The sequence below is a fragment of the Miniopterus natalensis genome, chromosome 7, assembly GCF_054644295.1.
Source record: "Miniopterus natalensis isolate mMinNat1 chromosome 7, mMinNat1.hap1, whole genome shotgun sequence".
Classification (NCBI taxonomy): Eukaryota; Metazoa; Chordata; class Mammalia; order Chiroptera; family Miniopteridae; genus Miniopterus; species Miniopterus natalensis.
This window is the reverse complement of record NC_142087.1, coordinates 72,503,583-72,527,414: the sequence shown is the minus strand read 5'-3', so window position 1 is coordinate 72,527,414 and position 23,832 is coordinate 72,503,583. Positions and strand designations below refer to the sequence as shown.

Below are 23,832 nucleotides of genomic sequence, written 5' to 3'. Positions count from 1 at the left end.
AGGAGACCTGGGGTTTAAACCTCAGGCCACACTGGTTGTGTAACTGTGGGCAAGTTAACTGCTCCAAGACTCAGTTTCTTAGGCTTAAAAATGGGGATAAAATGGCCTTATCTGTGGTTACGGTGGTCAGGGAACACCTGGCACACAACAGGGGCTCCCTGACACAACAGCAGTGGCACATGCCGGAAGCTCCTTCTTACAGGGCTGAGGCCCATCTGCTCAACCTCCAGACCTCTGGCTGTACAGCGAAGGCACTGGGGCATCTTGGCCGAAGAAGGAACAGGCTCTTTGTTTTACATCCCATTGTCTAGTGGGATTGACACCATGTGGCTGTGGCTGCCCTGCAGGCCCTCAGAGCCCCAGGAAAGCCAGGTATACCCCCAGGCTCCTCCAGTTCCTCCCTGCTCTCTCTCTTCCCTGTGAAACATGAGGCAGCGTGATGAAGGCGGCGGGGTAGGTATGATGTCTGGTGAAGACAAGCCTTTCTCAGGACTGTGCTGAAAGCTGCATGTAGCAGATGGGGGCACTGAAAGTCCCTTGAAGTCCCTACACCCAACCCAGGGTCATGTGAGGACTTTATGTACGTCACGCCATGACATCCACAAACCTCACCAAGAGGGCCGCCATAAGAAAAGGGTTACCCTTCAAGTGTCACAACCACACACAACAGGGAGAGGCTTGTCCCAAAGTTCATCACAAGCTCTCTCAGACAGCTGCTTGCTGAAGACACCGCTGTTAGCTGTGCTGCCGCTTCCCTTTCTTACTCCTTATTTCACTGAGGGACAAGTACAGCTGAGCCATAGGCAGAGACGCACAGGGCTCTGTGCTGAGCGCTCTGAGGCACTGATGGGTGGGTGTCCCATCACTCCCACTTTACAGGTAAGGAATCAGGCTCCATCTACCCAGCATGCAACAGACCTAGAACTCTAAAATTCGTTCTGCTAGCTCCTCCGTGCCCCAGCTCAGGCTGCCCTCCCCCTAGGAGGGGGAGGCCTGCAGCCCTTCTGCATCCTTCCAGGAGCATAGCAGAGGACTGAATGTGGGATACTGGTTTTTCCACAACGTGCACCATTCACATGAAGGGACACCTTTGAGTAACGAAAGCTTTGAGGAGATGAACCACAGCTGAGCTGTTGGGGGGCCTAGCATAGACTGTTCCCCACAATGGGGTGAAAATCCCTCTCTCTGCCTGGCCCAGTAGAGGAAACCCTCAGGGGCTGTATTTCCCTTGAAATAAACCAGAAAGGTGATGTGTCCATAAGAAAAGGTCAGAAATCTTTTCCTCTAGTCTGTTTAGCTACCAGCCCCACAGGTACTGCAGACCACTCACCAGGGGTCTGCTCAGCCCCCTCCCCTGTCCAGTGCAATCCTGCAGCCAGGCTCCAGGCTCTGAGCCTCTCCCACCGTGTCAGGCTCCTTTCCGCTAAGCCAACAAGCTCCAAAGCCATTCACTAGCCCTGTCTCAAAATGTCCAACTGTCTCACTGATTACAGACATACAAAACACTTGGCTTGAATGGGACAGACCCCACAAATGAAGCAGAGGAGAGCAAGGGAAGCAGAGAGTTTTCCCTGCAGCTCACAGGCACGCAGAGCTACATGCCTCTACACCACGTACCCCATTGTAAAGAGCAAGACCACTATTTAAATGCACCCCTCTCTTCATTCAAGGAAGGGCATCCCCAAAGGTGTGTCTTCTAGATTTCTACTGGCTCGGGTGAAATAGGAGGGTGGTGGCTCTGCCATGGCCATGACCACAGCCTTGGCTGCTGAGAGCCCTACCTGCCCTCAGCTATGACTGGGGAATTGCTGCCCTGGTGCTGAGGAGCTACAGCTCTGGGCTTTGGCACCACTGGCGAGACCTACTTGATCTTCTTCTCTGTAAGCTGCTCCAGGGCAGAGTGGCAGTCATCCATCTCTTTCACAAACTCCAGGTTCCTCTTCTCAGCTTTCTCTAGATCTTGCCTTGCCTTGTCTCGTTCTCTCACCATCTGCTCTACTTGCCCCCTGACACAGGAAAAAGACAATGTTAATGGAACACACATTCTGGGCCCAGCGAGCTCGGTGTCTGCACCAATGATAAAAGGGCCAGCATTAGCTGGGTGCATGGCAGGGTCCAGCGATGTGCCCTAATCTCACGCCACCACCAACCACCTCCCAAAGAGGTCTGCAAAATTACTAATGCCCATTTTACAGATATACATACTGAGAGAGACATTAAATGACTTGCCAAGGAAAGTTTCTCCAAGGTTTCTGAACCAAAGAAGTTGAGTCTAAAGGCTTATAGTGTGCCACACCTTTAGAAGGCCCAGAGCAGCTGAGAAGTTATCTGTGTACCCTCAGTTCTCCAGCTGGGACTTGGACCCCAGGAGTCCTCAATACCTAATTTGGGATTGGACACATGGGGGGAGAAGGCTGGCCATCTAATACCCTGCCAGGCCACAGTACTGACACCTGCAGCATGGCATCTGAGTGAGTGCAAGTAAGTCACCCAGAGCAGAAGGCTGTCTGTGTGTGTGGCCCCCGATTGTCCAGTCACACTCCCCTCACCCCCTGGGGGCTATCAATTCACCCCTGGAACTCACTATTCTGGTGACCCTTTCTGCCAATGAAGGAGCACAGAGCTCTCCCCCTTCCCCCCTCCCCCCCTCCCCCCCTCCCATGGCTTGAATACTCAGCTAAACGAAAGCTGAACCAACTAAAGTGGAATGTACTCTTGGCCTGTTACTTAGCACTAGGTGACCATGTTTCAACAATACTTCTTTTTCCTCTCTAGCCAGCCACCGGAATCTGAGTGCCCTCTGGCTGCTCTTAGAAGCACATCCTACTGAATGGAGGGTTCACCTCTGTGTCGCAAAAGCTTCAGCTTAAACAGGATGAGTGTCAAGTTCAAATCCTGCTCTTTGGAACCCTGCTAAAACGGGCTAAGGGATGACTTTGACATAGATTTCGAAGATTCTTACCAAGTGGGAGAGGCCAGTGACCCTTAAATTCTGTGACCACAAAAGCCCAAGCAGCAACCACTGAAAAGTTTACTGGGTCCTCAGGCACCACTGAAACCATACATGTGGACGAAACTTGAGGAACAGGGAGCCCTCATACTGCTCCCACTGCTCAGCTTCTTCCCGATCTCGCTGTGAGCACCAGCTAAAGAGAAGTCAGTGGGAAAGGTGGTACAGACCCCCCACTCCTGGGACTGGCCATTTGGGGTGGAGAGGGCAGAGTGCCAGTTTCCTTGGATCCCCCCCGGCCAGCCTGGCCAGCTGACTTCCAGGCCCACCCCAACCACACCAGGGCTCTTACTGGCAGAATCTCAGCTCCTGGCGGTAGCAGGACAGTGCTGCCTGCTGAGTGGCACCGTGGATCATCATGAGCTCGTTCTCAAGGGCCCAGCTCAGCTCCAAAAGGTTCACCTGCTCATCCACACTAAAGTCGAGGCTCTGGAACAGCAAGACCCGCAAGAACAGGATGAGTGGCTTCTCCAAACACTCCCTGGCTCCCTCAGAGACAGTCCAGGCTGTGATCCCTGCTATCTTATAGGCAGCACCTGCCACTTTTCTGTCAGCAGGGCCTCTCCCCCACCCATATTAACTGTGGTGCCCCATCCAGCTCCCCCTCCTTCCCGTCAATGCCCAATTCTCCCCCCTTCAGGGTCCCTGCCTCAAAGCCCCGTGTGACCCAGGCTGGACAAAGTTCCCCTCCCTGGACAAAGTGACTGACAAAGAAGGGGGACATGTCCCAAGCAGAGGACTTAATGGGGACTGACAGGAGGCCGAAGGGGAGAGGCCTTTTCCCCTGTGAAATCAGTTGTTGTAAGGACCTGTGGGTCCTGGGAGCTGCGTGAGGAAACCTGACCTGACACCAGCACCACCAAGGAGCAAGCAGAGGATGGAAAAGAGTCCTGACAACAGCCTGGAGCACCAAGAATCCCAGCGCCTGGTGTCCTCCTCCCAGGGCGCCCACCAGTGAGCCCGTTAACAGCCCCCTTCTGGTGTAAGCCACTTAGAGCTGGGCTTTTGTCATTGCAAATGAGCAGAATCCTGATGAGTATGTCTCTATGAGATATACGTATGAATAAGGTGGTTCTGCTGGTGGAAATGGTCTATGAGAGAAGAGCCATGGCTAAGCCTTCCAGAGAGTGAAGCATTCTTCCTCCCTCGGGATCTGGGAAATGAAGGAACAATTTTTATTTCAGGTATTGTACCACAGTGAGGAGGGGGAGAAGGGGGAGGGGGGAGGAGGGGAAAGAGGAGGAGTGGGGAGGGGGAGGGGGAGGAAGAACACCCACACGCCCTCTGCTCGACTGACCAGTAACTAACACTTTGCCGCAGCTGCATTTCTAGTGTTATGTGTTCTTGACTCAGCTCCCTTGTATGACATTTACACAAAGTCCAGGGCAGGCACCCCATCAGGGCCTCAGAGAGAGTCAGCATTCCCAGCTCATGTGTGGGAATGAGGGATGCTCCCTTTAGGTTTTTAACTTGTAAAATGGAAATGTGAATTTCCACTGCTTCCTCACTTCCCAAAGTGCTTCCGAAGAGAAATTATATTAAAGAAGTAATTTGGGAAGCTCAAGGGCAAACTTCACAGCAGTAATCTCACAAGATAAAGTACAAAGATATGGCAGATCACAGCAGCAGCTTCCAGATCAAGAAGAAAGGAGCCATCACATGGCATGAGTGGGAGCTAACTTTTACCATGACCCCGGTGCTCCTCCCCTCCTAGCATTCACGCAGTATACTGCCCCCCTCTGCTGAATAGGAGGACATGTGTAACCCACAGGATGTAGAGGATGTAATGGCATGTGACGTCCAAGGCTTGGGCACAAAAGACAGGCAGCCTCTTCCTTGTTCTCTTGGATCGCACTAGAGGGAAGCCAGTGCCGTGTTGTGAGGATGCTCAAGCAGCCCTAGGGAAAGGCCCATGTGGTGAGGAATTGGCCTCCTGCCTACAGCCAGATCAACTTGCCAATCTGGAAGCAAATGCTCAGCCCCAGTCAGGCCTTCAGAAGTCTACACTACTGGCAGACATCTAACCAACCTCATGGGAGACCCTGGGCTACAAGCATCCAGCTACACAACTCCCAAATTCCTGACCCACAGAAACTGCGTAAGACAAGAAACATCAATTGTGTTTTAAGGCACAATTTAGTGGTGATTTGTTGAGGAGGGACAGATAACGAACTCAGGGCCTCCTCACAGCACAGCACCACAACTAGCGGAGCCTCCACAGGTGCTCGCACAGGCCATTTCAGCGCCCTGGGATGGCTGGAGGTCTTGAAAAGCTGGGTGCATGATGTCAGCACATCGAGGCTGAGGGCTCACCCAGCGGGTGCCTCCTTCCCCAGTGGAAGGCCTTTTTTAAGGCATCTGTGTTTGTTCTTTGTGGGGCCAGTGGCCTGAGGTCTTGACCACCAATTTCATAGGTAAGCAGTCATCCAGAGTCAGGCAGAATGGGCCCTGATTTGGTATTCCAGGACACTTAGACCACCTGCGAGACTCGCTGGTGCTCCCACTCTGGTTGGGTGTAATCAGGCAGCCACCCCACCTGACAAGTGAGATAGAAACACCTTCAGGGCTATGTGAGAAGTAAATCAAGTCACACACTTGACAGGTCCTTGCTTGGTGCCCAGGTGCTGAGAGGAGTTCAATAACCACCACTGCCTTACAATAAAATGGAATCAAATCCTGAATGTAACTGGTAAATGACAAATCGTAAAAAAAGGGGAATATTCTCTAATAATAGGAAAGCAATAAAAAGAGTTAAGTTCTGAAATGTCAGAGGCAAAGCTGAGACTCACCACTAGTCAGACTATGATGGCAACCAGCCTACCTCGAAATACCAGGACTCGGGGACAGGGTTTCAGGGAGAATCTCAAAACCCTGAGCCCTTCACTCTGCCCTCCTTCAGGGCCAATTTCTGTGATCTGGGCTCAGCCTCTGGTTCTCAGAACAGCTTTGAGGGTCAGCTGTCCAGATCTGGCCTTGCCATCTGGGCTCTGCCCAAGGCTGCTGGGTGGCCAGACTTGGCAAAGGCTGAGTTTAGGCCCAGGAGGGTTTGGCCCAAGGAGCTAGGCAGATTGTCTTAAAGGCTGTCTTTGTGCTCCTTCACGTATTTTTGGTTTGTGCTAACAAGGGCATTTTGGGAGGCAATATGACACAACCTATCACGAGTTAAAATGTGTAACTTCAGGAATCTAACCTACAGAAATACCAGCATTAGAGCAGGAAGATATACAAGCATTTTAAATGCCCAGACTTATAATAGGAAAAACCTACATATCCAACAATAAAGAAAAGGTAACAAATTAGCAGGATACACAGTATAATGCCATTTAAAAAAAAAAATTTTATAAACTGGAATGTCTAGATGTATATTTGTTTTTTGTGCCAGGGAAAAGCTGTGTTGAATAAATGCCCACTAGGCCATTAGCTGTCGCCACTCCTAGAGAACGGGAGCAAAGTGGAGCAGGCTTTATTATATTACAAATTTCCATACACCTGACACTTTTTTTTACAACAGGAAGTGAAATTTGGAAATAAAAATAATCAGTCCAGCTCACTACACTTCCCCTCAATATTCTTCCCAGGTTCTGACCCTGTGGCCCTAGAGGAGGTATGCCTGGCTCCTAGGAAGAGGTCGGTACCCATCTGAGGACAGGCTCCTGGACAAGCCCCTGAAAGAGCGTGGAGGATCTTGGGAGGAGGCAGCAGAGCAGTGAGCCTCCCCACGCCCAACCCAGTTGGGGAGGATCTGGGGTGAGTAGGGGCTATGCAGGGAGAGGAGCTCAACAAGCTGGGCAGGCAGCTCTGGGTGGAAACGTTCAGATTCTGCAACAGTGATGTCCACTAAGACATCTCCACCACAAGGCAGAGGACATCTGCACCATCTTATCTGTGGGACTGACCTCCCTCATCCAGAAAAACACAATGTCTCCAAGGCTGAAATACACTGGGGAAAACGCCTAAAATACTCAAACCGACCTTGAAATGGATTCAACTCGGGCTGTTGTTTCCTCTGCTTTTTATTTATTATCTTTTAAGTGAAAACTGCATTTTAATGGCAAAAAAATAAAGAAAAAAGTGTTTCCAACTGACCCTCCCTATATGGGGTTTTCTACACCCTGTGTCTGCAGGGTGCTCTGCCTGGCCACCTCTGTGAGATGGCCCCCGAGGTCCCCTGCCTGGCCCCACACAGCCCGGATGCCTCCCATTGGGGCAAACTGTGAGTGACCAGTTCCAAACCTGCAAGACCTCCCTGCCATTATGAATCCCATCCTGGGCCCACAGAGCAATGAGTTGCTCAGGAAAGGCAAAGCCAGTGCCATTGTCAACGCTGCAGAAGAGGCGCGGGCCTGAGCACATGGACACAAGAGATGACGTGGTGGTGGTGTGGCAGCCACTCTCCTCCAGGACCTGTGCATGGGAAACAGGGAGATGCCTATGAGCACACGGGTCTCCTGAAGCATATCTGTTCATTTTTAACATTTTCCAACCTTACCAGCTTGTGCTTAGCTCTTCACTGCCCCATTGAGGCCTGATAAGAATAATTCACAGGCAAGGAAACAAAGGTACAGCACCATTAGACAATGTGCCCAAGATCACAGGGCTTCGCAGGTGGCAGAGTGGGGATTTGTACCCAGGGCTCCTTATACTCAATTCAACTCTGTTGAGGACCCTGGGTACCTCCTCTCCTACCATCCACTGGAGGTCTTGTGCAAGGAACGTGTCCCAGCACCTTAGTGGTCAGACCTGTCAGCATGCATGACTTAGCGGGAGACTTCAAGAAGTTTAACATCTCTCCTGAATTAGTAATGGTGTGTGCCTGGCTTCACAAAAGAAGAGCGCAAGAAGGCACATGCCAGCATCAGGAAGTGCAGTCTGCGGAAAGAAACCCAAGATGAACTTAAAGAGAAGAGGTGGGATAGCCTGAGGATTTCCTCAGGACTCAGAAACACACTCTTGGGGTTTTAAGGTGAAGGCAAACAATCTTGGCCAGCCCTGGCGAGGTGGTTCAGTTGGTTGTAGCACTGTCCCATGCACCAAAAGGTTGTGGGTTCAATTCCTGGACAGAGCACATACCTAGGTTGTGGGTTCAATCCCTGGTCAGGGGGTGTACTGGAGGCAACTGATCGATGTTTCTCTCCCCCCTCACCCACTTTCCTCCCTCTAGAATAAAAAACACACACATCCTCAGGTGAGGATTAAAAAAAAAATCTTGGCCAGAAAGCTTACCTGTTAGACTTAGGTGCTATAAGAATCCACAAGGCAAGAATATTTTCCTTGCTGTTTTCTGCCCCAGCCAGGGCACTTCAGAACAAGCATTTGCTGTCTAAGGCCACAGGAATGAGCAGCAGCAGCCCCTTCCTACACACCAGGAGGGATCCTGCTACACCTGCAGTACACCATCCTCACCAGCCTTCTCTCACCCTCTTCTCACAGGCTCTAGTGCCTCCTAGCTCTTCCTGAACATTCCAAGCCTGTCCATTGCCTAAAACGCTTCCCCTCAATGCTTCCATGGTCCTTGTTCAGAACTCTGCTCAGATGGTGTTCCCTTGGACAAGCTGAGCCCCTGCCAGCCCACCACCTCCCCAGCACTCACTTCTTCAGGAGGGGATCACTGGCCTTTATGCTGTTTGCCTTTTCTCTGGATGCAACAGCCGCCTGCCCTCTTCTACTCTCAGCTGTGTCCCTACCTCTCCACAGTTACATAAGGACTGGGTGCCCTCTAAGCTGTGCTGGGCACTTTACAGTCCTACAAAGTAGGCATTTTACCCTGTTTACAGAAGGGGGAAGGGAGCTCAAGAATGGCCATAATAGGGAAACTAAGATACCCAAATGCACCCAGACCACCCTAGTCTCCCTCCCACCCGCTTCCTCTCTGAGGACTGTCAGCTTGGGAACAGGGACCACCATGTGGGGCCTGGATGGGGCTGAGGCAAATCTCCATCTGTGGCACACATCTGAGGGCAAAGCACTGCCATGCGATCAGAGTCGGCATGCACAGAATGTGACACCTTCCACCCCACAGCCATGTCAGCTTGGGACAGTCTGCCTGGACAGCCAGGTCTCGTTGCTTGGGCCACCAGCATCTGACCAGTGGTGGGGTCCCGCCTGGACTGTCTCCTGCTCCCATAGCTCAGGCACCTCTCCAGCTGTGCCTCCACTTCAGGACATAGGAAGAGGGGTGGCTCCACCTCAGAGGAAGCAACCTCCTTCCACTGCCTCTGTGCATGACTCATGGGACTTCATTGTGGCCTCTGAATTCATGTGGCCTGACAGCACTCCTAGTTTCTTTTTTGTCTGTTCTGACTTCAAATTCAGAAACCTGATTATCAGATTACCCAGCCTGGCAGAGAACAATGTTACTGGTCTTGCGCCATCACCCACAAACCATGGGATCAGCCATGTCAGCAAAAAGTATCAGCGAGACTCCCAGAGCACCTGCCCTGTGGCAGGAGAGCATGGCCTACTGTCCTGGGACTGAGAAAACCAAGTACTAGGCCAACAGTCACCAAACTAAATCACAACTGCCTAAAATCTGCTCTCCTCCAACTGCAGAGACCTGGTATTTATACATGAGATAAACTTCAGGAATAGAGGACAGGAAGAACACGGTTAATGAGTACTTGGAGGATAATCCTAGGGAAGGTTCCTTTAGTGACACTGGATAGGAGGAAGGAGAGGGGATTCTCTTATTGGAACACTGTTTCCCACACTAGGAAACATAGTGAGGAGCTGCCAAGGAATCCTCATAAAATCCCTATGAGGTGGGTGCCCATTTCACAGATGAGGAGCCTGAGGCTAAGAGAAGGTAACTCACCTAGTGACACACAACTAGGGAGAAGCAAGCCAGATCAGCTCCAAGATCTGTGTGGTTCTAGAATCTAAGTCACACGGCCTCCCACTTACACACGTGTGCACGCCCCGACCAACTGCTGGGGCTCACTGCGGTAACACAGGCAGAAGGGTCAAGTCTGTGAAAAAATGCTGAAGGCCAGAGGGTGAGAGCAGTTCGTGCTGTGGTTCAAGATTTAATTGTCCCATTTTACCTGGTAATGAGACCAGGACCTGATGGGAGTGGAAGATTCCAGAAGTGAAGTGGGCCCGTGACTGAACAGGCCAAGCTGGAATTCCTCAAGACTCACTCTGCCATCTTGGTCTTGATCCAGTTTGTTAAACAGGTCTTCTAGTTCCTAAACAAAAGCCACCACACCTCCACTCAGAGGCTCTACCCACAGCAGCTGCATGCCAGCCACAGCCATCCAGGCCCGCCATCCCCCCTCCCCTCCCCCTCCCCCTCCCGACAGGGCGGCCGGCTTGTCCTCATCCAAACTCCACCTGCTGGGCCGCACTGGCCTCCCCAGCTCTGGCTTAGGAAATCTACAGGTCTGGTCAGTTTCCATCCTGCTGTGAATGGGAGCCGCCTGACCTTCCTAAATTCCACCAATACCCATTCAGTGTCTAATGTGGCAGGAACTTGCTGGAGGGTAAAAAAGATGTATATATGGAGCATGGCCTGGGCCCCCAGAGGTTCAGGGCAGTAGCAAGGGCAGCAGGGCTGAGGGGGACTTTAGCAAGGGGGGGGGGGGTTACCCTATCACCACTGCTTGTTCCTCCTCCCCTTGGCCCCTACAGGAGGAAAGGAGGAGTGAGTATAGCTGTGCGGAGTATAGCGAGGCTCTCAGGGCACTGTGTTTGGGCTCAGTGGTAGAACAAGGCCACATAGGTGGGGGAAAGGGTGTAACAGGCAGCAGAAGAATCCTCAGTGAAGGTGCTTAGAGGCTGGCGAGGCTGGGGCCATGCCTGGTCAGAGATGGACCCTTGAGGGTACAGACTTCAGTAGAAGCACTGGGAGTCATCAAAGAATTTTAGGCCAGAAAGTGATACAATTGAATCAGTGTCCGGAGGGTGAAAGGATTTTCCAGATCCAACATGGCAAAGAACCAGTCATTGGGGGTGGTCTGTCCTGGGCCCTCTTACCTCTTTCTTGAGTCCTTGGAGCCCGATGCTCTGGCAGACCAGAGCCAGCTCCTGCTCATTGAGATGACCACTGCTGCCAACTCCCAGCTCTTCCCAGATGCCCCGGACCTGGCTCTCAGGGGTGTCAAAGAAGGGGCTGCGGGACTTCTGGGGATTCCCAAAGACCTCAGAACCCCAGGTTGGCAGCTGGCCTGAAGCAGAGGGAGTAACAGGTAAAGCACTGAGGGGGAACACACCTGCCAGTAGTTATTCTGAAATCAGATGGACATAGGTGAGTAGCAAAGTATTAAAAGTGGAATCTAGGGGGTGGGTACAAAGGCACTCACAGTACAATTCTTTCAACTTCATTCTGTGTTTGCAAATTCCACGATAAAACCTCTCTGCTCCATGTGGGGAGAGCTTTTTCTGAAGGGAACCTACTAAAGTCACACCATTGAAAGCACACAAAAAAGGGCCGCATTATTTGTATTTACAATAAAAAGTGTTTTAGAAAGTAATTTTTAGAAAGTTTTCAAACCTACCCAAAGTAAAGAGCACAGTTCTTTGAACCCCAGTGCAGCTGCCACTCAGGCTCTGCGATGATAAAGACTTTGACATACTGACTTCAACTATTCAATACTTTTTTTAGTGCTGAAGTGCTTGAAAGTAAATTCCAGATCTCACATTTTCCCCCTATCTATTTAATATTTAGTATGTATTTCTGAAATATATGGACATTTCTTACATAATCACAATGCCACTACAAAACCTAACAAAATCAGCAATTTCCTAACTCTCTCAAAAAAGTCTTACAATTGACTTGTTTGAATCAGTACACAAACAGTGCATTTGGTTATTACTTCTCTTAAGTCTTTCAATCATGAGTACCTTTCCTGTCCCCCAATTCCTAGCACTGCCTTAAGAAACTGGATCAGTAGTTGTTCTATAGAATATCCTCCACCTGGATTTGTGTGTTTGCTTCCTCGTGGTATCATAAAACTTGTTCCTCTATCCCTAATATTACCTATAAACAAAGTTAGCATCAAAGGCTAGTTTGTAATTTGGATTCAGGCTCAGTGGTTTGTTTTTTTTCTTGGAAAAAATACTCCACAGATGAGACTGTGTATTCCACACCACCTTACATCAGGAGGCACAGGTGCCTCTGAGATGCAAAGGCTCATCAGTGGCCCTGGCCAGTGTGGCTCAGTTGGTTGGGTGTCGTTCCATGTACCGAAAGGTTGCAGGTTTGATTCCCAGTCAGGCAGGGCACATGCCCAACCCAGGCTCAATCTCCGGGAGGAGGTGTGCAGGACCCAGCTGATAGGTGTTTTACTGTCACATCAATGTTTCTCTCTCCCTCTCTCTTTTCCTCTCCCTTCCTCTCTTTAAAAATTTTAAAAAACAAAAGACTCATTAGTGGGTTTGGGTGACAGATGGCCAGTTTTCATAACTTTTCCACTTTAGCCAGTTAAGCTTACTGATGTTTCTGAAGTTTTGCCAGAGAAACAACTTGTGGAAGAGGTCATATGTTGGGGGTGTCCATGAGAAGCTATCCATAGATGAGCTATGCTTCAAACCAGACATTCACCTCCTCAGCCAGCCCAACACAGAAAGAAGGCCACTTCCACCTAATTCAGACTTGAGTTCTATGTCAGTGGTCTGTACCTTTCAGGCAGATAAGCCACCTTGGTGTTAATTACTTTGATAAACCAACTAATAATCAGAAAGACACTTTCTCCAAGGAAAGCCAGGTTTATGTGCTCACAAATATTGCTATAGGTTGTGGCTGAAGAAAATGCAAGGATAGAACCAGGCAGGAAAGGGCCACCTCTCAGATTCCTTCCAACTTAAAATCTCTGAAATTTCTAGAAAAATGTAAAAGCAATTCTGATCCTGGGGTTTATTTCTCAAGGCTGGCAGAGGAAGTAAATAAATCCTTTGAGGTTTGACATGAGTGTTCGTGAACTACTTTTGGTTCTAACCCAGATGGAAAGGTTTCTGTTCAAGGTTGGGAAGAAACCACCCTGCTCTCTGGGCGGAGAGTGGGCACCAAATCATTCTGTGAATAACTTGCCCCAGGATCCCTTTCTTAGACTCTGAGTCTAGGAAATTAATATGTGATGGCTTGGCTGCTCTTCCTAACACAAAGGGTCTCTGTTTGCTTTATCTAGCAGCACAGGCGATGTTCAGGTCAGTTCCCCTGAAATCTATGGAAGTAAACGTTGAACAAACAATGACCCTGCACTTGAGCACCACAATAACCTAGACAGTACTCAGTGCCAACTGCTGATATTCTGCTGCAGCAGAAATTCAATGTCAATTCTGGTATCCCTCTCTCCAAGCCATGTTTCTGCACTTTCTGCCCTGCAACACAACACAGGCCAAAGTACTACAATTTGCTTAAGTATACTTGCTGTTCTTTCTGGTTGCTACTGTAAGGCTCCCAAGGACCAGGATCATGTCTTACACTCTATATGGGGCAAAGACAGGGGCCCTGGCAGGTGCTGAAACTACTCACCCACAGCATGCGACAGGCTGTGCCCAGGCCTGTGCATCAGGAAGGGGGTACAGGGCCTGCCCTGGGGGCAATGGGCCTGAGACCCCTGGGCTGCACCTGCCAGCTGAGATCATGCAAGTCCCTGCAGACCATGAAATGTGGAAGAACCACACTGTTTCCTTAGCCAGTGGTCTCTGTCTAAGGATCTGACCTCAGCTGATGGAGTGACAGCCTCATAGCTAGAACCACCTTGGAGAAGAGGACCACCAGGGACACCATCCACACTACACGCTTTCCAGAAAATTATACTTGGCTGGCTCACTGTTCAATGACCCAGCTCCTGGAGCTTTCAGAGCACTGGTGAAAGGTAGCACCAAGCATGAGGCCAAGGCTTTACCTTTTGCTTCAAATAACTCATTCTGAGGTCCTTTAGCACTTTCTCCTTCTTCATCTGACTTGAGACTCTGCAGAAAAAGAAAAAGAAAACATGAATCCCCCAGAGAATGTGGCAGTGGGCAAAGCACCAGGAATAAGTAGATGATATATCTTGGGGCTGGCTAGGGACAGCTGAGGAAAGGGACCAACAGCCTGGTGAGATACACCACCTCCAAATAAAACCCTACCCTGCAGGGCAGCCTTCACACACAGACAGTAGTTCACAATAAAAACAAAATCAAGAGCTCGTACCAGGAAAGGCAAGATAGCTACAGAGTAATTTGAGGCTACATGCCCTTGCTCCCAGACAGGGACTGGATTTACAACTAAAATACCGCTCAATCAACTTGAAAGACCAAGAGAAGTGTAGCTGATTGAACATATTATATCTAAGGAGCACTGAAGAAACAACACAGAGACTGGTAACAGGAGGGGAGTCAGGGAAAGAGAGAGCACCCCTGTAGCAGGTGCGCAACTAAGAGGCCAAGTGGTATCACTTGCGAAGCTCCCTCCCTTTAGGAGTGTGGGGTCTCAACCCCAAGCAGCGATTTCTAACCTAGAGCAGCAGAGACTGGAAGAAGAGCAAATGTAGCATCAACTAGGGAAATTCTGTCAGCCTGGGAGACTGGGACCGCACCTTCCCAGTGAAGGAGTGCTCCTACTGTTAGTAGCTCCAGCCTGAGAAGTCTTCTCGGGCTCTGACTACAAGAAAGACCATGCCTTGGTTTGGGTCTAGCAGAGAGGCCTGTGGGCTGCACCCAGCAGTGACTTTGAGGTACTTTTCATTTTCTTGAAAGGCATTGTGCAGAGCCCCATTTAGTGACTAAACTGTTTGGCTTGGGGAAAGGGTTCTCCCACCTCCAGTTAGGGGTTGGAATGCCTCCTCCCACCTGTGGAGCCACACAGAGGAGGAGGGCAGGTTGGGGATTTTTGGCCCACACTGCGGAGAGTTGGGAGCACAAGCGGAGCTGGAAATTTTGGCCTGTTTTGCTGAGACCAGTAGCGCAGAGATCAGAATTGTGCGCGGGGCTGATTTTCTGACCTCTCCTGCTTAGGCGCCAATTCTGCACAGAGCTGGGAATTTTGGACTGTATCCCTGGGCAGGCTTCTATCTGGGAGACAGAAGAGCAAGTGCTGGGCTGTGCGACTGTACTGAGGGTAGGCAGCGCATAGGTCCCTGTGAGTTCGGCCAGGCAGCTCTGGGAAGGAGAAGTAGAGCCTATCTCCCCCTCCTGCAGGCTGTGAACACCACCCACAACAGTAGATTGGTTCAGCTCTGTGAAGTCCTGGATACCCCCACTGGGCACAATTCTGTGGGGGACTGGAGAGCAGCTCAGAGCAGGATCTTCCAAGTATGAGACCCTCAGAAGCTATTGTCTGGGACCAGAAGGAAGTGCTTAGCCCTCTCCTGCCAGGTAGGCAGGCAACATTCTCAACCAGAGACTCTTTACATCAGTCCCACTGAGTCCAGGGCAGCTGACACTGCTCTTGCAGAGGAGACTGCAGGCTGTACCCACTCTGAACCTTTAGCAAGCACCCATAAGGGGAATTAGAGTTGGAGACTCTGGTAGAGACTGAGGAGTTTGGCTTTGAAGCAGAGACTGATTTCCCCTCACTGAGTGCCTGACTGCCTAATCTCTAAGCAGAGGGCGCACTAGCCTGAGCTAGGCCAGCCTGGGTCCATCCTAAAGACTCTCTTCGGAAGGTACTGGAGGAGAACCAGGCAACCGCAGAGGGGAGGCGAAGTAGCTGACAGGTGGAGGCGGACCTCAGGGAGCCTCAGTCCGACCACTAATCTGCACCCAGATGAAAGAACAGGAGGAAATGCCAGAAAAGAAGAGCTAAGTGAAATGGAGGCAAGCAATTTATCACACAGAGAACTTGAATAATGGCTATAAGGATGCTCAAGAAACTTAGTAAGAATAACAACAGAATGAAGGATATAGAAACCATAAAAAATAATCAGCCAGAAATGAAGAATGGCATATCTAAAATACAGAATACACTGGAAGGAACTGCGAATCAGCTGGACAACACAGAGGATCAAATCAGTGAATTAGAAGACAAAATAGAAGAAATCACTCAATCAGAACAGAAAGTAGACAAAATAATTAAAAAGCTGGAGGACAGTTTAAAGGAGCTTTGAGACAACATGAAACGTAACAACATCCACATCATAGGGGTAAAGGAGACAAAAGCAAGCAATGGATAGAGAACCTGTTTGAAGAAATAAAGACAGAAAACTTTCCTAGCCTGGAGAAGGAGAGGGTCACACAAGTTCGGGAAGCATAGAGAGTCCCAAACAAGATAAACACAAAGAGACCCATACCAAGACACATCATAATTAAAATGGCCATGATTAAACACAAAAAGAATCTTAAAGGCTGCAAGAGAGAAATAGTTAGTTACCTACAAAGGAATTCCCATAAGGCTGTCAGCTGATATATCAACAGAAACACTTCATGCTACAAGGGATTGGCATGAAGAAACCAAAATAATGAAAAGCAAAAACGTGCAACCAAGACTGCTCTATCCTAAAGTCTATTGTTTAAAATCGAAGATGAGCCCTGGATGGTTTGGCTCAATGGTTAGAGCATCGGCCTGCAGACCACAGGGTCAATTCCCGGTCAAGGACATGTACCTGGGTTGCAAGATCTGCATGCAGGAGGCAACCAATCGATGTGTCTCTCTCACATTGATGTTTCTCTCTCTCTCTCCCTCCTCCCTCCCTTCCACTCTCTCTAAAAATCAAAGGAAAAAATATCCTCTGCTGAGGATTAACAAAAAATTAATAAAATAAAATCGAAGGCAAAAAGAAAGAGTTTCCCAGACAAAAGAAGGCTAAAGAACTTCATTACCACCAAACAGCATTGCCAAGAAATGCTAAAGAGACTGCTTTAAGAAGAAGAACTATATACAGAGAGGAACACAGCATAAAAAAATAGTGACAATAAATAAGTACCTATCAATAACAACCTTAAACATAAATGGATTAAATGCTCCAATCGAAAGACATGGGGTAGCAGAATGGATAAGAAAACACAACCCATATATATGCCATCTATAAGAGACCCATCTCAAAATAAAAAATACAAACAAGCTGCAAGTGAACAGATGCAAAAAAATATTTCATGAAGATGGAAATGAAAAAAAAAAGCTGGGTAGCAATACTTATATCTGACAATATAGACTTTGAAACAAAGGCCATAAAAGAGATAAAGGTCACTACATAATAATAAAGGGATCAATCCAACAAGAGGACATAACCCTTGTAAACATATATGCACCCAATATAAGAGCAACTAAATATATAAAATAATTCTTAGTGGACTTTAAGGGAGAGACTGACAGCAATAGAGTCATAGGAGGGGACTTTAACACCCCCACTGTCATCAATGGACAGATCTTACAGACAAAATATCAAAAAGGAAACAGCGACCTTAAACAAAACACTAAAGCAGGTGGATATAATTGATATTTACAGAATATTTCATTCCAAAGCAGCAGAATATATATTCTCTAGTGCACATGGAACATTCTCAAAGATAGACCACATGTTAGGACACAAAAGATGTCTCAATAAATTTAAGAAGGCTGAAATCATATCAAGCATCTTTTCTGACCACAACAGCATGAAACCAGAAATCAACCACAATAAAAAAAAGTTCAAAAGTATTCAAACATGTGGAGACTAAATAACATGCTATTAAACAATGAATGGATTATCAATGTGAACAAAGAAGAAATAAAAAATTATCTGGAAAAAAATGAAAAGGAACACACAACCACCCAGAATCTATGGAACAGTGAAAGCAGTCCTGAAAGGGAAGTTCATTATCATTACAGGCCTACCTCAAGAAGTGAGAAAAATCCCTACTATACAATCTAAACCTACACCTAAAAGAAACAGAAAAAGAACAGCAGGAAAATTCCCAGAGTAAGTAGAAGGAAGGAAATAATAAAGATGAGAGCAGAAATAAATGACATACAAACTAAAAAATAATACAAAAGATAAATAAAACCAAGAGCTGGGTCTTTCAAAGGATAAACAAGATTAATGAACTTTTAACCAGACTCATCAAGAAACAAAGAGAGTGGACTCAAATAAATATAATCAGAAATGAAAGAGGAGTGGTAACAACAGACATCACAGAAATAAAATGACTGAAAGAAAATATTATGAACAACTATATGCCATCAAAACAGACAACCTGCCATGGCCGAGGTCTCTCAGCGGTTGGAGCATTGGCCCAAGGACCAAAGGGTGGCAGGTTCGATTCCGAGTTAAGGGAAAGTACCTGGGTTGCAGGTTCAATCACCAGCCCTGGTCAGAGCAAATGCGGGGGGGCAACCAATCAATGTGTCTCTCTCTCATTGATGTTTCTCTTCTCTCTCCCTCTCCTTCCCTCCCTTTCACTCTCTCTAAAAATCAATGGGAAAAAATATCCGCAGGTGAGAATTAACAACAACAAAAAAATTAGACAACCTGGGCAAAATGGACTAATTCCTATTAACGTACAATCTCCCAGAACTGAATCAGGAAAAGCAGAACACCTGAATAGGCCAATAACAACTAATGAAATCGAAGCAGTAATAAAAAAAACTAACAACAAACAAAAGTCCTGGACCAAATGGCTTCACAGGCGAATTTTACCAAACATTCAAAGAATACCTGTCCTCCTCACACTATTCCAAAAAATTCAAGAGAAGGGAAGACTTCCAAGCTCTTTTTATGAGGCCAACATTATCCTAATTCCAAAACCAGATAAAGAAACAACAAAGAGAGAAAATTTTAGACCAATATCCAGGATGAATATAGATGTTAAATTCCTCAAAAAATATTAGCAAATCGAATCTAGCAATACATAAAAAAATTATGCACCATGATCAAGTGGGATTTATTCCTGGGATGCAAGGTTGGTACAATATTCACAAATCAATAAATATGATACATTACATAAACAAAGTGAAAGATAAAAATCACATGATCATATCAATAAATGCAGAAAAGGCATTCAATAAAATTCAGCACCCATTTAAGATAAAAATTATTAGCAATATGGGAATAGAGGGATCAAGGCTCAATATAATAAAGGCCATTATACAACAAACCTAAAGCCAACATCACATTCAATGGACAAAAGCTAAAAGCATTTTCCTTAAGATCAGGAACAAGACAGGGATGTTTGCTTTCACCACTCTTATTCAACATAGTAGTGGAAGTTCTAGTCATAGCAATCAGACAAATAGAAGAAATAAAAGGCATTCAAATTGGAAAGAAGGAAATAAAACTGTCATTATTTGCATATGACATATTTTTTATTGATCTCAGAGAGAGAGGAAGGGAGAGGGAGAGATAGATAGAAACATCAATGATGAGAAGGAGTCACTAAGTGGCTGCCTCCTGCACACCCCCTGCTGGGGAATAAGCCCACAACCCAGGCATGTGTCCTGACCAGGAATCAAACCCGGATCTCCTGGATCATAGGTCAATGCTCAACTGTTAAGCCACGCCGGCTGGGCAGATGACATGATATTGTATATAGAAAACCCTAAAGACTCCACCAAAAAACTACTAGATCTAAGAAATGAATTTGGCAAAGTTGCAGAATACAAAATCAACACCCAGAAATCAACGGCATTTTTATAACCAATAATGAGTATCAGAAAGAGATAATACAAAAACAGCCCCATTTACTACTACAACAAAAAAACAAGGTACCTAGGAATAAATTTAACCAAGGAGATGAAAGACCTGTACTCGAGGAACTATGACATTGAAGAAAAAAATTAAGATACAAATAAGTGGATGCATATACTATGTTCATGGATTGGAATAATTAACATCATTAAAATGTGCATACTACCTAAAGCAATCTATAGATTCATCGTAATTCCTATTAAAATACCAATGGCGTATTTCAGATAACCAGAAAAAATATTCCAAAAATTTATATGGAACCAAAAATTACCCCGAATAGCTGCAGCAATCTTGAGAAGGAAGAAGAAAGATGGAGATATTACAATAATGGATATCAAACTACAGTACAAGGCCACTGCAATCAAAACACATGGTACTGGCATAAGAACAGGCATATAGACTAATGGAACACAACAGAGAGCCCAGAAATCAACCCATGCCTCTATGGTCAACTTGATAAAGGAGGCAAGAGCATACAATGGAGTAAAGACAGTCTCTTCAATAAATGGTGTTGGGAAAATTGGACAGGCACATGCGAAAAAAAATGAAACTACATCACCAACTTACACCATACTCAAGACTGAACTTAAAATGGATAAAAGACTTAAGCCCTAGCTGGTTTGGCTCAGTGGTTAGAGTGCCAGCCCTGGCAGTGAAAGGTCCCAGGTTCGATTCTGGCCAAGGGCATGTACCTCGGTTACAGGCTCTATCCCAGGCTCGTCAGGGTGCATGTGGGAGGCAGCTGATCGATGTGTCTCTCTCACACTGGTGTTTCTCTCCCTCTCTTTCTCTCTTTCACTCTCTCGGAAAAGCAATGGGGAGAAAAATCCCCAGGAGAGGATTAAAAAAAAATTTTTTTTTAATGGATAAAAGACTTAAACGTAAGTCGTGAAACCATGAAAATCCTAGAAGAAAACATAGGCAGTAAAATCTCAGATATCTCTCACAGCAATATTTTTGCATTGGTTTCCAAGGGCAAGTGAAACTCAGGAAAAGAAACTACATCAAGCTAAAAAGCTTCTGCACAGCAAAATACATCATCAACAAAATGAAAAGAGAACCCACTGTATAGGAGAATATATTCGCCAATGATACATCTGATAAGGGGTTAATTTCCAAAATATATAAATAACTTATATAACTCAATACCAGGAAGACACACAATTCAATTAAAAATGGACAAAGGACCTGCATAGACACTTCTCCAAAGAGAACATACAGATGGCCAGTACACATGAAAAAATGCTCAAGAACACTAATCATCAGAGACATGTGAATAAAAGCCATAATGAGGTACCTCCTCACACCTGTCAAAATAGCTACTATCAATAAATCAACAAACAACAAGTGCTGGTGAGGATGTGGAGAAAAGGGAACCCTAGTGCATTGTTGGTGGGAATGCAGACTGGTGCAGCCACTGTGGTAAACACTATGGCGTTTCCTCAAAAAATTAAAAATGGAACTGCCACTTCTGGGAATATATCACAAGAATCCCAAAACACCAATCAGAAAGAATATATGCATCCCTATGTTTATAGCAGCATTATTTACAGTAGCTAAGATCTGGAAACAGTCCAAGTGCCCATCAGCAGAGGAGTGGATAAAAAAGCTATGATATATCTACACAACGGAATACTATGCAGATATAAAAAAGAAGGCACTCTTACCCTTTGCAATAGCATAGATGGACCTGGAGAGTATTTTGCTAAGTGAAATAAGCCAGTCAGAGAAAAACAAATACCATATGATCTGACTAATATGCAGAATCTAATGAACAAAACAAACCGATGAACAAAATGGAACACACAAGCCTTGACACACAGAAAAGAATGGCCATGCCTGAGGGGAATGGAGTGGGGGTGACTGGATAGAGAAGGTGAAGGGATTAGCTAAAGAACATATATGCATACCCCATGGACATGGACAACAGTTTGGTGAAGGCCAAGGGAAAGGGGGAGGCAGAAAAAGGAGGGGTAAAAGGGGGGACACTTGTAATAATGTCAACATTAAAAGTTTTTAAGAAAAAAACAAAAAAGAGCTCCTACTCTACCTAACAGGAGAAAAAAACTCTCCCCAAGCCAGCATCTCTTCAAGAAGAGCAGCCCTGAAGCTTTTATTACCATTGCATCACAGGACAGGGTCTCGAATTGAGGTCTGAAGGTCCTCAACATGTCCCTCATCAGCCATATCATTTCTGCAAACAGTCAGAGGGAGAGCAGGTCTCTGTCCCGTCAAGATCTCCAGGGACAGCACAGTACACAGCAAGCACCTGACACCTTGGTGCCCTTTGCAAGCTGCATCCCAATGGGGGAGGCCCATCAAGAAACTCCTGACTAGAGTAAAAATCTCATGTTTTTGTGACTGAGAGAGCTGGTCACAGTGTCAAAGTTTGCTTCTGACAGGTGCTATGTGTCCTATGACCGATTCTGGAATGAATGCCAGGTGACCAAGACCTGACGCTCCTCAGAACCAGCACTGAGCTGAGGGCAGGAACGTAGGAGCAGTGGTATATCCTATTTTTCAACCCAACTGACAACCCTAAAAGCAGTGTTCCCCATGTTCTAGTTTTAGGGATCAAAAGTGGTTTTAAGAAGTAGAACAGGACCACAACAATGGAACAACACAGCCCTCTAACCATGAGGGCCAAGTTAAAAATAGAATAAAAAAGGGAATGTCTGGGATTTGTTGGTGCTGCCCAGGTGTAGCACATCTCTGAGACAGAAGACTCAAAGATCTAAATACTTATTTGTTTGTTTTCTTCTTTGCCTCAATAAATGCTGAGCATATAAACAAATTAATTTGGGGGTCCAGGGCTATCTTATTAAAGATAAGTCCCCCATATCGCCCCATCTCACAGAAGTGTCATCATGGAGAAAAGAAACCAGAACCTTCCTGAATCCTTGAAAATAGGTCTAATGAGTCCACAATTAACTCACAGGCTGTGGATCTGCCCTGTGGACATACTTCTTGACAAGAAGCCGGTGAGGCTCTGGCAGCCCAATTCCTGGGTCAATCCTTGCCTCAAAGTGAACAGCTCAGGGAGCCTGAGAGCTACAATCAACTCCTAAGGCCCCAGACGACCTGGCAAGGGCTTGCCCGGTTGTACATGTACGGCTTGGGATATACTAAATGCTTGAGGCAGGTGGGATGGTGGGCTTGATACACCCAGATTCCTAACCTTACGGCTGCATCAGAAAGACACCTCCTTTTTTGTATCCTTTTTCACTTCCGTGAAACCATAAAAATAGTCTTCTTGAAAGGTAGTGGTGGTGAGCAGGGGAGGGAAAGAAACAAGTGATTTGCGCACAAACTCTACCACCCCAATGTCTGAAGAAGAATGCTCTGTGGCCAGAATTCCCTGCAGACAAGTAGACCTAGAGAGGCTTCAGAGTGAAATGTCATTCTCCAAAGTGCACTGTGCTTCTTGGTGACGAAATGCCCAGGAATGCCCATCTCCCCCTTCCCATTTTCCTGTAGTGAGCAGTGACCAAGTGAAACATTATTTCCCCAATGCTGGGTAGCCTGGGGTGGGGAAGAGGGGACCCAACTCACCTCCACACTTTCCAGAGATGCAGAGCGTCGGATCTGGCTTTTCACAGTGGCCTTAGCTTGCTGTTCTGGTAAACTTTTGGTTCTGGCTGCAGAGTCACACAGTTCAGGTCGGCTCCTACGGCCATACCACTTAGAGCCACGCACATACTTTGGTGGGACAGCATGGGAGGCATCTGGAAAGAAAATGGGAGGTCTGGAGGGGCAGGCCTTTAAAGCAACCTCTGGGCACAGGTATGCTACTGAGATGCCTTTTAAGAAGGTGCAGATTCAGACACAGAGTGCATCTCTCACTGATAGGTGTACTTTTATACTCACAGAAAACATCTGGAAGAACACAGGGAACAGTTCACAGCAGTTATACTATTCCCTGTGATGGGGACTGAGAAAGCCAGGCTGGGAGACAAGGACTTTCCCCTCTAAACTCTACATGCTGTTTAAGTTTTATTTTATTTTCTTTTTTTGCTTTTTAGAGAGAGGAAGGGAGAGGAAGAGAGAGAAACATCGATGTTGTAGAGAAATGGTGATTGGCTGCTTCCCACACGAACCCCGACTGGAGATCAAACCCACAGCTTGGGTATACGCACTGACCAGAAATCAAACTGGCAACCCCCGGTGCACAAGGTGATGCTCAACCAACTGAGTCACACCGGCCAGGGCTAAGGTTTTCTTTTTTTTTTCTTTTCTTTT

The 23,832-nt window shown here is 46.9% G+C and overlaps 1 protein-coding gene across 2 annotated transcripts in view; it reads right to left on the bottom strand.

Moving 5' to 3' along the window:
• The window catches only part of NINL (ninein like), a 128,191-nt gene that overhangs the window by 43,651 nt on the left and 60,708 nt on the right, over positions 1 to 23,832 (bottom strand). The window contains exons 4-10 of one of the 2 annotated variants that reach the window (XM_016219062.2): positions 23,146 to 23,318; positions 13,855 to 13,921; positions 10,982 to 11,172; positions 10,051 to 10,194; positions 7,244 to 7,414; positions 3,303 to 3,439; positions 1,866 to 2,006 (exon numbers count right to left, since the gene is read on the bottom strand). In XM_016219062.2, the coding sequence (XP_016074548.2) occupies positions 1,866 to 2,006; positions 3,303 to 3,439; positions 7,244 to 7,414; positions 10,051 to 10,194; positions 10,982 to 11,172; positions 13,855 to 13,921; positions 23,146 to 23,318 (1,024 nt within the window). Of the gene's footprint in view, positions 1 to 1,865; positions 2,007 to 3,302; positions 3,440 to 7,243; positions 7,415 to 10,050; positions 10,195 to 10,981; positions 11,173 to 11,307; positions 13,747 to 13,854; positions 13,922 to 23,145; positions 23,319 to 23,832 lie in introns of those variants that run through there. The other variant, XM_087819147.1, reaches the window with a different exon arrangement.